The sequence below is a fragment of the Narcine bancroftii genome, chromosome 13 (assembly GCF_036971445.1).
Source record: "Narcine bancroftii isolate sNarBan1 chromosome 13, sNarBan1.hap1, whole genome shotgun sequence".
In the NCBI taxonomy this organism is placed as follows: Eukaryota; Metazoa; Chordata; class Chondrichthyes; order Torpediniformes; family Narcinidae; genus Narcine; species Narcine bancroftii.
Window position 1 is genome coordinate 73,631,666 of NC_091481.1, and position 14,686 is coordinate 73,646,351.

At 44.2% G+C, this 14,686-nt stretch overlaps 1 protein-coding gene across 2 annotated transcripts in view; it reads right to left on the minus strand.

The window, feature by feature from the left end:
- LOC138748734 (retinoic acid-induced protein 3-like) overlaps positions 1 to 13,939 on the minus strand; it is a 74,387-nt gene extending 60,448 nt beyond the window's left edge. Inside the window, exons 1-2 of one of the 2 annotated variants that reach the window (XM_069909400.1) lie at positions 13,010 to 13,939; positions 6,771 to 10,949 (exon numbers count right to left, since the gene is read on the minus strand). In XM_069909400.1, coding sequence (XP_069765501.1) covers positions 8,989 to 10,935 — 1,947 coding nt within the window. In that variant the 5' untranslated portion in view covers positions 10,936 to 10,949; positions 13,010 to 13,939 and the 3' untranslated portion in view covers positions 6,771 to 8,988. Of the gene's footprint in view, positions 1 to 6,770; positions 10,950 to 13,009 lie in introns of those variants that run through there. The other variant, XM_069909401.1, reaches the window with a different exon arrangement.
- Positions 13,940 to 14,686: the final 747 nt, after the last annotated feature.

Below are 14,686 nucleotides of genomic sequence, written 5' to 3' on the forward strand. Positions count from 1 at the left end.
CTACTGTTGCCCTGACAACCTACTACAAGTGTGCAGTCGTTGCCTCGCTTTGGCAGTTGGGACCAGTCCAGGGGTTGATAATTATAATTGGGAAGGGCTTGCATATTGTAGTTTGAAATCAGCTTTAGATTTAGTAATAAAGATTTGTATAAACTGAAGTGCTCTCGGCGTGTGTCTCTGTTTTCTTTCAGTAGCTCAAACAGTGTGACCAATCTAAAACGAACAAAATGAGAGGTACAAGTTTACCTGAACAATTGGCGTAGTCGGCAGGATTGGTCTCGAGATGTTTCGCCGAAAGAAAGAGGTGAGCCCTCAGCAGTTCTTGATTCCGGGATGGACTTCCAAAGACGATGGGTTTGGCATGTTGGCCAATACCCTGACTTTGTTGGGACCACCCATTAGTTGGGATGAGAGGTTAGATCCATCAAGTGTGCCTCTGGGAGAGCGGGTTGCTACTCTCCTTTGAGAAAGCAAATTTCCTGTTAAAAAGGGGACGATAACAGATGGTTTTTGGCTGCTGGCCACACCCTTACGCCGCGCCGTGCCGTGCCGTTCAGCATGAAGCAGAATTAGTTCAGCGAGAAGTAGAATCCTAGCACGAGAGAGAGCAACTAGAGGAGGATATAGAAGCCATGCGACAATGCTGTTCCATGTTGAGCGAGATTGTTCGCACCAGTCAGGAACGAGCCAAAGAATGGGAGGGTAAGCATGTCCAAATGATCTGCCGTAATATTAAACTCCAGCAGCAGGTCTGTGCAGAGAAGGAAAAGCAAGGGGTAGAACCCGATCCACCGTTTATTTGTGCCATGATAAGGAATGGCGACAATCCTGATGTAATTGATGATTGGGATGGGAATATCTGGAATGACAATGGTAATAATGCAGATACTCCTCGGCATGTGCCTGACATACTGCCCTCTCCACCTACTGTTCACGCCAGCCCCATAAGGCAGCGGACTTTCTATACAGACGGAGATGGAAAGGGGTATGATGTAATGGTAGAGATTGAAGGGATAGATGCCCCCGCCTCCCAAGCGGACCCAGGGGAAGGTACCCGAACCTCTGCTTATGCTCTATGGCCCCCCCCCCCCTCGGGGGGCCTCGGCCTCTTCCCGTCCACTGAACAGAGGGCCCTGTGGGCCAAAGTGGGAACAGGGCTCGGGAACAGTCAACAATATGTGACTTCTCTATAAAAGAGCTGGCCACCATTAGAGATCGATTTTGGCAAAAGACGGGAGGAACTCTGGCGGCCTGGCTCCTGCATGTTTGGGAACAAGGAGGGGGTAATGTATATTTGGCCCCTGAGGAATTATTGGGATTAGGAACATTGACTAATATCTGGGTCACTCCTGAGCCACATGGTAGGAGAGGGGTGGATTACTTACTTGCCACTCTAGGGGATGCCCTGTTATGAGTATACTCATCACCAGTAGATTGGGATTTACATTTGCAGAACAATTGGGGGACCCCAGAGGAGGGTATAGCAGTAATTCATCAACAGGCCCTGGCCTCTGCCTTGTATGCATGGCATTTGGGTACATGGGGAGAGCCCTGACAAAGAGATGTTCACTGCCGGAATGGATACCCCAATTGGTTTGTTCCACCCAACCCACTGTACGGGGACTGGTTCTGTCCATAACTAGTCCGCTAATTGGGAACCCTGTGTCTGAGGCGGTGCACGCCTTATCTGGGATTCAAGAATTAGAGTTGGAAGGTAAAATCCACTCGTGTACAACCCAGGTTAAATCAGACAAGCAGGATGAAAGGAGAGGGGCTGCTGGTAATAACGGACCGACAAGAAAGGACCTTTTTCTAACCTTGTTAAGGTTAGGCATATCTAAAGGTGATATTGATGGGAAACCCACCGCGGTCGTTTATGCTCTTTATAAGAGGAAGGCAGGGGAACATCATCCCCAGCTGTTGAGTCCTCCTGGCCCAGCTGTGCCTTCCGCTCCCACTGCTGCTCCTATTGACCCAGCTTCTCTTGCTCCAGTTGCCCGTGATGAGATACAACAATTGGTTAAAAAGGCTCTTATGGATAATAGTAGCATTTGGTCCTGGAAGCCCCCAAACCCTACTAAGGCATGAGGGTGCAGGTGGGATTCCCGTGTCTACTCCATTGAGATATGACGGATACACAAGGACCCGCGGCCCTACATACTGTTAACAATCTATTGGGATGGGGGTAATGCCCGCCAATATTTGGCCTTGGTCAATACCGGTGCTGAGCAGTCGGTGATTCCTGGTAACCCCGATCTCTGGACTGGACCAACATTTCGAATAGAGGGGATGGGAGAAGTGATCACCCTAGCGAGGGAAATAAAAGTCCTCGCCACGGTGGGTGATGGCCCTTCCCCTGTATGGTTACATGCCCTGGTGGCTGCACTGATGAGTGTATCTTGGGCATCAACATGTTAGCCAGTACAGCCCTTAATACTAGCCAAGGGGGATTTCAGACTATTACAAAAAGACAGTTTTCTTCTATGCGGATTTGAGTCAAGAAGTTATGTTCCAACGACGGGAATTCAATCCTGCTAAAGAGTTGTTGTGGAAGAAAGGTTACAAGGCAACCTTTAGATATCCAGCTGTTTTGAAGGTTTTCCAAGATGGTTGCCAACCAAAGTTCTTTGATTCTTCAAAGGAAGCTATAGCATTTGCTCAAGAGCTGCCAAATACTCAGTTTCAACAGAGACATAGTCCGCCGCGATCTCTAAGGAGACAAGAGATGGAAGAAAAGAGCCGTGCTCCAAGAAGGAATGGTTGTAATGGTGACTCGGCAGTTGGAGCTGATTAAAAGATGAGTTGTCCTTTTTTTTTTCTAATGTTTTTTTAAAAAAAGGGATATTAAATAATGATGATGTTAGTTTAAGATGAAGTGAGAGTTGGGGGAGAGAACTGGATAGGCACTATTTCCTGAAAGTCATCTGCTACGTGTGAGTTATCTCACACCCATTTTTTTTGTGAATACCGCATTGCGCGGTTTAGACGGGAGGGGGTATTTTTAACCTCTTACCTGTTTTTTTTCCTTTTTTTGTATAATTAAAGAGTGAAGGGGTTTTTTTTTGTTTAAATATAAAAAAAAGCATAAGAAAGTATTTGATTATTTAAAAAACTAAAAATTGATGTGGTTTGTTTTTGTAAAGTTTATTCAGTAGATAAGGAATATTTGAAATTTAAATGTGAATGGGATGGATAAGTTTTTTTAAATATTTTTTCTTTAACTTTAAGGTGAAAGGAGTGGTAATTTTGGTGTATATTATTTTGCTATTTTAATTATAGAACAAAGGGAATAATGGTGAAAGTTATAAATTGAATTGTACAATTCTTAATGAGGCTTGAATTTTGTTTGTGGTTTATGCTGCATTTGTTGAAGATATAGATTTTGTTGTAGATGTGTTTTTATTATTTGGATATCTGAATTTTAACGTAATGTTTGAGGATATTTAAATGTGGTATTGGAGCTTTTATTGGATAACTATTCAAGAGTAAAAGGGAAAAATGGTGGAAGAGTACTAAAATTGAATTGTACAATGCTTAATGAGGTTTGAATTTTGTTTTAAGATGGTGGTTTATGTGACTAATATGATGATAGATGTGAAGTTAGTTGATATTTGGTGAAGGTTTATCTCTATAGAGAAAGTTTTTTTTTCATGCTACAATTTTTTTTAAGAATTGATTATTGTTTAAGAATTTTTGATAGATAATGTTACTAACTTTACTAATTTTTAATATTAAGTTTGAGTTAAATATGTTTCATCTTAACCCCGTTTTTTAAATATATGCATTTAAGTTTGATTTAAATGTTTTTTAAGTCTGATATTTTAGTATTAATTACTTTTATTTTTGTTAGTATTTTAATTGGTTATGTTTTGGTTTTTTTTTTGTAAGTGGGGTTTTTTTTCTCACATATTATTAACTTTATTAATTCTTCACTCTTTATTTTTGGGGGGAAAGGGAGGGTTGGACTAATTTGAGTTGGGTTATTAATGTGTAATAATTATTGGGGAGGGTATAGTTTATTTAGATTACTGATACTGTATTGTAATTTTATTTTATTCTTAATTTTTTTTTAATGTAATCCTATATGTTATTCATGTTATAAAATCTTAAATAAAGTTTTAAAAAAAAAGACTATTACAAAAAGACTAGTGGTGGGTCGGGCTAAGTGAGATTCTGTGATGGTGCCTCCCCCCTCTGAAACCAGTATCCATTCCCCAATATCGCCTCCCTGGAAGGCAGGAAGAGATTACTGCCACCATCGATGCTCTGCAAGAAGAATGGGTAGTGAGGCCCGCAACGTTGTCCTTTAATAGCCCTGTTTGGCTGGTCCAGAAGCTAGATGGCTCCTGGAGAATGACAGTTGATTATCGTTTTTTGAACAAACATGCCCTACCACTTGCTTCGGCAGTTCCGGACATTGTTACCCTTATTGAAAACATTGCTACTGGGAACTCGGGAACATGGTGTGCTGTCATTGATCTCGCTAACGCCCTCTTCAGTATTGTTATAGCTGAGGTCTCACGGGATCAGTTCACCTTTACCTGGAAGGGGCGCCAGTATACCTTCACCCGGCTACCTCAGGGTTATGTACACTCTCACACTACTTGCCACTATCAGCCGCACCGATACCGTCCCCCTGGCTCAATAGCCACATGAACAGAGTGGCCATTTGGGGGAGAAGGGATCAGCTGTGTGGGTCCGTACACATGCTTTACCTGTCTATCAGGACGATGTCCGCATGGTTGTGTGTATATGCCCAGCGTGCCAGCTTGTGAAGTCCCGCACCGTTCCTCCTGGTCCGTATGGCCGAATAAGACGGGGAGCTTGCTCAGCTGCGGTCTGGCAAATTGATTACATAAGTCCCATGCCAGACTGTATGGGTAAACGTTACGTGCTAGTAATGGTTGACACCTTTTCGGGCCTGGTTTTTGCTTTTCCCACCAAGACGGCAGACCAAGCTAGCACTATCCAAGGACTAAACCATTTAATTTCTCGTTATGATGTACCAGAGGAGATTCAGTCTGATAATGGCTTGCACTTCTCCGGGAAGGCAATCTGTGATTGGGCAACTGTCAACAGTATCTTATGGGTCCACCATATTCCTTATTACCTGCAGGCTGCCGGGTAATAAAAGGAATGAACGGCTTACTGAAGGAACAAATTTGTTTATTAGCACCACTGGGGACCTTGAAGGGGTGGTGCCATGTGCTGCAGCAGGCAGTCGACAATTTGAATCATCGCCCTTTAAAGGGAGGTAAACCTTTCCACCGACTTCTTCACGCTTCTGAACTACAGCCTATTCCAGAGGAAAAACAGTCATTGCCCCCCATTCCGAGCTAGAGAATGTTGGCAAAAGGTATGGGTGGCACCACCAGGTAGTGGCCCTCCTGTAAAAGGGGAAATAGTGACACCTGCCCAGGGTAACACTTGATGGGTAGCTATTGAGGTACAGGATGGTTTAGTTTGTTTAAATACTGAACGCTTACGGCATCGTGAGTGACGTATGTCAGGCTTCTTTGTTCCAGGTCCTCCGTCTTGCGCTCCTGCTGATCTGGCTTAACAGCTGCTTTGATGCCAGCAATTAGATTTGTAATGTAGAGGACGTTCCGAGGGATTTGCCCGTGGGGGACACGGCCCGATGTATCCACTAATATATCTGATATTGTTAAGCATGTTTCAAAATCTTGTTTGTGAGCTTCAGCGTCTGGGTATTGTGGGCCACAAAGATAGTTTGAACCTTGATTGGAATCCTTTTTCATGATTAGCTGGTACATTGGGGGGGGGGGGGGATTGGGCCACAATACTCTCCGTCGGTTGTTCACATTATTGCTTATTTTTGTTCTTATTATAGTTTTAGTTTCTCTTTTTCGCTCCTTCTGCACTCAAATGCTTGTTAGGTCTCGTAAGTAACAGACTGCAACGAAGGGGTGGAATATAATGGAAGATTTAGACCAGCTTATGCAAGAATGTATGCATGTGAATCAGTAGACATAATTTAATTTCCACCTACTTTGAGAATAATGTATACATGTGAATCAGAAGACATAATATAAATTCCACCATGGGGCCCAGAGATCCAGTTGTCTTTTGTTGGTCACAGACTGTCGGGAGACCTTGGAAGATAAGTAAACCATTTATTCAAAGTGATATGGTATGAGTAAACAATTTTTGGGTAATATAAGCCATGGTTCCGCTGCTGAAGTTTCAGACTCTCTGAGGGGTGGAAACATCTCTCAGCAAGAAGAACTTCTAGAGTCCTGATAGACAGGACGGGGAAGGTGGAGAAGCTGCTACCGTTGCCCTGACAACCTACTACAAGTGTGCAGTCGTTGCCTCGCTTTGGCAGTTGGGACCAGTCCAGGGGTTGATAATTATAATTGGGAAGGGCTTGCATATTGTAGTTTGAAATCAGCTTTAGATTTAGTCATAAAGATTTGTATAAACTGAAGTGCTCTCGGCGTGTGTGTCTCTGTTTTCTTTCAGTAGCTCAAACACTGTGACCAATTTAGAACGAACAAAGCGAGAGGTACAAGTTTACCAGAAGGGCATGTGGGAAACTTTTCCCTCAGACGGTGTTGGGTGAGTGGAACAAGCTGCCAGGCAAAGCTGTAGATATGGGCACAGAGACAACATTAGATGGGTATCAGGATGCAAATGGCTGAGAGGGATGAGGCAAATATAGACAAGACCGTCGACAACCTGGTTGGCAAGGATGGATCAGGCCAAAGGATCTGTTTCTGTGCTCTGTGAATGAACTCACTGCCATTAAGGAAGGTCAAAAAAAGTTTATTTCATTTTCTTACTGTAGCAAAAAAAATGAGTACAGTATATTGAAGCAACTGATAGATTAGATAAGAGTGAAATGATTAATATTTTGACAGGATCTTGCATCACACTCCCAGCACCATCTCCAACAGGAATCAACAACAACTATGGTAGGAGAACCTAATCAAATGTCCTTTAACCAGACTCAAAAGGCAAAGTGTTTATGACTGCACATTAGAAGACTAAAAGATACTAAGACAGAACTTTTTAACTTGTATAATAAAATTAGACATAGAGCACTGTATCAGGCCCTTTTGGCCCACAAGCATATACTGCCCAATTACACTCAATTGACCTACACCCCAGGTAAATTTTTTAACGGTGGGAGGAAACCAGAGTAAACCCACAGACATGGGGAGAAGATACAAACTCCTTACAGACAGTGCCGGATTCAAACCCTAGTCCTGGTCGCTGGTGGTATAACAGCATTTTGCTAATCGCCACACTAACAACACATCCTTTCATAAATAAGGAGCCCAATACTGTTCCTCTGTACTCCAAGTGAGACCTCACCAGTGCCTTATAAAGCCTCAAGATTCCATCCCTGCTCTTGTATCCTATCCTCTAGAGAGAAATACCAACACTGCATGCCCCTTCTTCAAAAATCAACTCACCTTGGAGGTCAAGCTTTCGAGTGTCCTGCACTTTACCAAATTCCCAATAATTTTCCTTGATCTTCAAGTTTCACTGTCTGAATCTTCTTGATCTTCTCTCAAACTTCAGATCATCTCAAGAAAATTCCACGACTGATTTTGAGATCTTTTCATTTGCTCAATTTAAAAAGCATTTATTTACTGTTTTTTTAAAAAAAAATGCAAAATATTGGAATGTAATAATCAAAAGCTTTTACTCCACCCTCAGTAACTTGTTCAATTTATGACACTTTTCACTATTTCAACATTAACATTGATAGCATGGATTCCAGCGAATCCAAAGTACCTGTTAATGATGATCCTATTGGAATCCCATAGTGAACACAATTCTATACATAGCTGGATAAAATAGCAAGTAAACAAATATCATCAAAAATAGAAGAAATGCAGCTCAAACTAGTTTTAAACTAATACCTAAAGTTACAACAACTATTGGAATGTTTCCAAAATATGCTGGAACATTAAGAATTGGAATCAAAAGTCAAGTATGCCTGTCAGACATATCACAGCAAAAATGTGAAATCTGCTCTCAAACTGTTCCAGATCCTGAATATCTGCCTCTATAATGATGTCAAATTAAGGACACCTTGGTTTGTACTTACTAAATGATCTGAGTTTGCTCAAACTTACTTCGTTTGCTCAAACTTACTTCGCTTGGATCAAGTAGTTCAGCCCATAACGTTGTGCCAAAGAAATGTAGTGTAGATAAAAAACTCGTTAGTTGTGAATTCCTTATTCACTGTGGAATTCCAGCCAACCGTTCCATTCCCAAACTGCTGATTTGAAATGAGAGAATGCAACCCCGTGTCACAAAACACACACAAGACCCCTGGATCACTTGATCTCTCGTGTGCCGTCAGCTTCCTGCTGATCTGAGCTTTTCAAATCCAACTGCCCGAGTTACCTGACTCCAATTGCCAAAGGGCAGCCTTCATATAGAATCCCTGCTTAAGTTTGCTACAGTAAAAATTACCGGTGAAATGTAATGCAGAAGTGTCTAGAGTAAAAACATCCTAGTAATTAATGGGGAGTAAAGGAACAATTAGAATGGAACTCAGCTCAAAATTTGTGGGCTTGTGGTGGGATAGAAAGGAGTATTGATGAAATGGCACAAAACATAGATTTTCTTTAGTTTGCCAACACTCCTGCAAAATGGAGATGAGAGTGTGCAGATGCTGGAACCTAGAGCCATGCATTGGAAGAACTTAGTGGGAGAAAAAGAAATGTAAACAGTTTAGTTCCGACGCCTTCATCAAGGCCTTCACCTTGAGGAAGGGTTCTGCTGTGAAACATTGACCAATTTCTTTTTTTGCCCACTGATTGATACGGTTTGACCTGCTGAAAACCTCCAGCACGTTGCTTTTTTTTGCTCCAGTGAAATATCGTGGAACGTTTTACACCAAAGTAAACTTAGTGTATTTTGTTAGTGTGCAGACAGAAATTTCTGATTTAGACTCAAAACGACACCTTAGTTTTCAAGAATAGGTGCCTTACATGTTCTGCTCCGATGCTAAAAGAGGTCAAGTTTGAACACAGAAATAAAACCATTGCCTTGGGCTACAATGAGTTTATAGGAATGATCCACAGCAATGACACGAGGTTTGTGCAGGCCATCTGCTGTGCTCAGCAGTTCCTGCCTAAAAGTTCCATCTGGCCAAAATAGGAGGATTCTATTTCGCTGAGTGACCAGAATATTGTCATCTTTATCAGTGCAAATGCTGTAAGGGTTTAAAGCACAATTCACTCCATGCATCGTGAGCTGGTCACAGACAGTGAAGACCAGTCCATGCTTGTTGAAGATGACAATACATTTCTTCCCAATGTCGGCCACAATGAATTCCTCAGAACTATTAATTGCGAGGAAGAGAAATCTCACTCCTTCGTAGCCACATGGCTTAACTCTGCTCACTACATGGCCATTGACATCATAGAGAGAGAGAGAACACAAGGTCCCCTCACTCACAGCTACGTATTCATCCTCATAGGCAGCAATGGGGTAAGCGGATTCAGAACCTCGCAGGTTTAGTTTTTTCACCAATGTGCCATCCATCTCCAGTAGATACAGCCTGTTGCTAGCAGAGCAGGCAATGGTATAATCAAATATAGCAACACTACACGGTGCCTCACCCTCATCTGGCAGTGAAATAATAACTTTTAGATATCCATCAATTGAGTACCATTTCAGAACAGAATTTTCTTCATCCACGACAATTATGTCCCCATCCCTGGAAATGCTAATACCTGTCAATTTTGGATCATATTCATCATTTTGAAGGTTTGTGTTAAAGCAATGCAGACTGAATGCCTTTTGCTTTGGCTGGGGTATTAATGGTGTCTTTTGTCGCTCATTACCAGCAGGAGTTGCCTTGGCTTTTGGGGTTTCCCCGAACGTGAGGCTGAAGAGGTTTGATTGTGATATGATGTTGTTCACCGATTCATTGACCGTTAGGTTGGGGCTGGCTTTGTGTTCAGGGGGCCTGTTCAGCGCTTGGTTCGCATTCACCAGATCTTCTACAATGGATTGCAGGCAGACGATTTCCCTTGCTTTACCAGATTGTAGAACCTGTTCAGAGAATTCCCTGGTATCTTCTGCCTTCTTTATCTGAAGCTGAAGGTTGGCCTTTGTGACTTTGCACAACTCCTCCTGTTCCCGGACATAATCGGAGAGGGTTGCTTTGATGGTATCACCTTGTTTTATCAAGTTGTTTAGCACCTCTGTCAGGGTACTCTCTATCATTGATATCAAGGAGCATTCTGTCACCTTTATTTGGTTCATTGCTTCATTGAGGTCTTGTTCCTGCTGAACCAATGACTGAACATCAGTCTTCAATCTCCCAACGAGCTTCATCACCAAGGGTTGAATGGTTTCTACTGCTCCAGCCAATGGCACTTTCCTATGTTTGGCATGGATGTAAAAGCAAGAGGTGCAGATCACAGAGTTGCAGGTGTGACAGAAATAATTCACCAGGGCCTTGGGATGAAGCTGGCAATAGATCTTTTTCTGCATCATTGCCTCAGCCTCACAAGAGCTTGAGTTGAAACCAGGTAGACAGCTGACTGTGTGGGTTGGGAAGGTGGTCAGGTGAATGATCTTGCAAAGCGTGCAGAGGTAAACGAGGCAAGTTTGGCAGCGAACCACCGCACAGAACTTGCTCTTACCAGCTGCCACGCACGAGGTGCAGCTGACCTCCTCACTCTCCTTTGACTCAAAGATATCTAGGAGACTGTTGATATGAAAGTTGGTCCTGAGCTTGCCAACTCCCCCACTCAAGTCAACCTCTTCCCTGCACTCCGGGCAATGGATCTTCCGGTTTGGCCCCATCATACTTTCCAAGCAGCTCTGGCAGTAGGTGTGGGCACAAGGCAACATTTTTGGATGCTTGAACCTGTTCAGGCAGACCTTGCAGTTCAAAAGGTCATTTTGGATCAGATCTGTAATGGTCGATGAGGTGGCCATGGCGTGTGCACAACCTGCAAAAGAAGAGGGTTGTGGAAAGTTGAGGCTTCCAGATGAACTGGAGACACAAGAGAGGGTGCAGAAGAGTGCCATAACCAGGAGTAACACACAATCTACTGGAGGAACTCAAGTGGGCTGAGCAGCATCTGTGCGACACCACCCGCTGAGTTACTAAGATAACTGTTAAAGACAAGGGTTAAACAAAAATTTTTGTTTAAAATTTGAACAGGGTTCAAATTTAAACATACTGGAGGAACTCAGCAGCTCATGCAGCATCCAGCAGAAGTAAAGGGTAGTAAATGCTTCGAGCCTCGGCCCTTCATCATATATACAAAGTCGATGAAGGCAAGGCTGTGGATGTTGTCTACATTGACAATGTCCCATATAGGAGGTTAGCCAGGAAGGTTCAGTCACTCAGTGTTCATGGTGAGGTGGTAAATTAGGTTAGACATTGGCTGTACAGGAGAAGCCAGAGTGCTGGTGGATCATGGCTTCTCAGCCTGGAGGCCTGTGATGAGAGGTGTGACTCAAGGATCGATGCTGGGTCCATGGTTTGTCATCTATAGCAATGATCTGGATAATGTGGTAAATTGCATCAGCAAGTTTGCAGATGACACAAAAATTTGAGACACTGTGGCTAAAAAATGGCAGATGGAATTTAAAGCAGACAGATGTGAGATGTTGTAGTTTGGAAGGACAAACCAATAATGTAGGTCATGACAATAAAATGGTGGAACACTGAGGAATGAAGTAGAACAGAGGGATCTGAGAATACCGATACATAATTCCACAAAAGTGGCGTTAAAGGTAGACAGGGTTGTAAAGAGAGCTGCAGACACATTGGCCTTCACAAATCAAAGTACTGAGTCTTGGAGAGGATATGTTAGTTGTGCAAGACATTGGCGAGACCTGATTTGGAGAATTGTGTACAGTTTTGATCACCTAACTACAGGAAAGGTATCAATAAAATTGAGAAGGTGCAGAGGAGATTGACTAGGATTTTGCAGGGGCTTGAAGGAGTTACAGGGAAAAATTAAACAGGTTGGGACTTTATTCCCTGGAGTGTAGAAAAACAAGGAGAGATTTTATACAGACATACAAAATTATGATGGATTTTGAGTAAATTCAAGTAGGCTTCTTCGACTGAGGATAGGTGAAAGAGAAACAAACAAGCTTTTACAGAAATGATGATTATATCATGGAATAAAACTATTGCCAACTATATCTAGACCTTATAATCATGTAACCATTTACAGAGCGGAAACAGGCCATGTTGCCCTTTCGAGTCTGCACCGGTTCCCTGATTTTGTGCCCCCTCTTCTGATTATAAGCTGTTTTGTTTAATTGTAAGAAAAATATGTGATGAAAGACTGTTCAAGTCCTTGATTACAGAGTACAACTTAGCTTCTAAATACAAAGAGTCAGATCCAGGGACTGTATTAATGACATCTGCATGAAAATTCCACAACTTTTTTTAGTGATGGGAGGATGGAACGAGCTGCCAGGTGAATTGGCAAATGCAGCCTTAATTTTGACAACTGAGAATGATTTGTACAGGTACATGGATGGATGGGGAATGGAGGGCAATGGACTAACTGGGTGTGTGAGATGAAGCAGAACAATTGGGCACAGTCTAGAAGGGCGAGTTTCAGTAGTATAGTGTTTCTCTAGTTCGATGCAAGGATTTGCCAGTCCTGCTGGGTTTCTCCAGCATGTTTGTGAATTGCAATTGTTACCGATGGGTGTGTGTGATCCGTGCTAGAAACAGAACTTAAAGCGAGATTCCTGAATCGAAAGTGAAAGTGGCTACAACAAAACATCCTATTTTAATAGGATTAACCCCACGAAATAGAAGTGATCCGACCACCAACCAGTCACTATGTGGTGTGGGGGGGGGGGATCTTTGCTGAAGCCGTGCATTTAATGCACATCACCCAACCCCACCCCCCCCTCCACCCCGGCTCCCCGTCCCCCCCCACCACCCCCCCTTCCACCCGGGCTCCCCGTCCCCCCCCCCACTTCCACCCGGGCTCCCCCCACCTCGCTGCGACCCCTCTGTCTGCATCCCACTTACCAGAGCTTGGCTCCAGCGGGACGACGAGGAAACACGTCCTTTCACGCCCCCAACACGAAGCTTGTGTCCGACCGAGTCGCTGCAGCCCCGCGGGCAGGAAGGGGAGGAGACGCGAACCCCAGCCCCACGGTCGCCTTCCTCTTTGCAACGCCGTCTGCGGCGGCTGCGGCTGCGATCGACGTGTCCCAGCCTCTGGAGACCACGACCACACGCAATAAAAACGGGGCTATTGTCGTTTACTGCCTCAGCAGAAAGAAAGATGTTCCACTTTGTATTTGGTAAAATGCCGGTTTCCCTTTGGTGACTTTATATTCCAATTATTCCTTGCATTTTTGGTGGTCTCTGAGGGTCCAAGGTAGTCTAAATTCACTTAATAGGACTGATGTTGCTGTATTGCACCAGAGAGATGGCCATTTGGCACAACTTTTCTGCACTAGCTCAATGAGCAATCCTCACTGATTTTCCCTGGAACCTGTTCCCCATTGCAATGGATCAATTGTAGGGGCAGAGACACTGCTACTGCAGGAACACCCAACCAGACAGGCTGAGCTGCGCCCAGAGCGCAGAGGTGAACTGGGCATTCTGATCGCCGGCGAGGTGATTCGGAACGCTGAACCGGGCGACCCAACCCTGCCACAGGGCTTGGGAGCAGGAGTCCGTGGAGGCGTCCGGCATTGGGATTGCCCCGGGCTAACGAGTGGTGCGGTCTACCTCCGTGAACAGGTAACGGTTGCCCCAGGAAACTGGTAAGGGCCCGACTACGTCCACGTGAATGTGGCTGAACCATTCCTGGACGTGCTCAAACACTTGCACGGGCGCCCTGGCGTGCACCTTGGACATCTGGCAATGGGTGCATGTCCTGGCCCAGCCCGTGATCTGCTTCTGCAGCCCATGCCAGACGAACCGCTCTGCCGCCATACGGACCGTGGACCTTGTTATAGATAGAGAATTTGGGTTAAAAAGGGTTTAAGTTAAAATGTGATGATTAGTCATAAAAGGGGGCTAACCACTGGAGTTTAGCTGGAAAATGTTACAACAGACTTGCAACAGATTTAACAGAGAGACATGCAGGAGCCAAAGATTGATAAAGAGTGAAAAACAGAATTTGGTGTGAGCAGAGGTCATGAATGATCGTGGTGTGCGTAACTAACAAGATACTAAACAAGTACAAGCGTAATCAGCAAAAACTAACCAATTAAAACGGTGTAGTGGAGATGCCGAAGGACAAGCAAATTGTATAAAAAACAATGCACTGTATGTATCGGGGCTCGACTTGGCAAGAAGCCGGTTGAGTCCAACTCTGCAGACTTGAGAATAAAGCTTGTCGTGTCACCGATCTTAAAGAGACTCATTTGTGAGAATTTGTGTTTCTGACAGACCTGATGGACGGGTGCGAAAGGTCGTGGATGTGATGGAAAACTTGCCTGCGCCATTGCTGGGGAACCACTGGCCGCGGGGTGCCCATGGAGACATCGCACAGGACGGTGCCTTCGCCGCTAGGAGTCGGAAGGTCTCGGAACCGCAGGCCTGAGATGGCAGTCCTGAAGGCTCGCATCTCCTCGTCGGACTTCTGGTCATGGGCAAGCTGGTTGAAGTCAAAGCCGGGTGTCAGTGCGCAGATAGCCAGTCGTGAGAGTGCATCGGTGACCATGTTGTCCTTCCCCGCCTTGTGCCGAA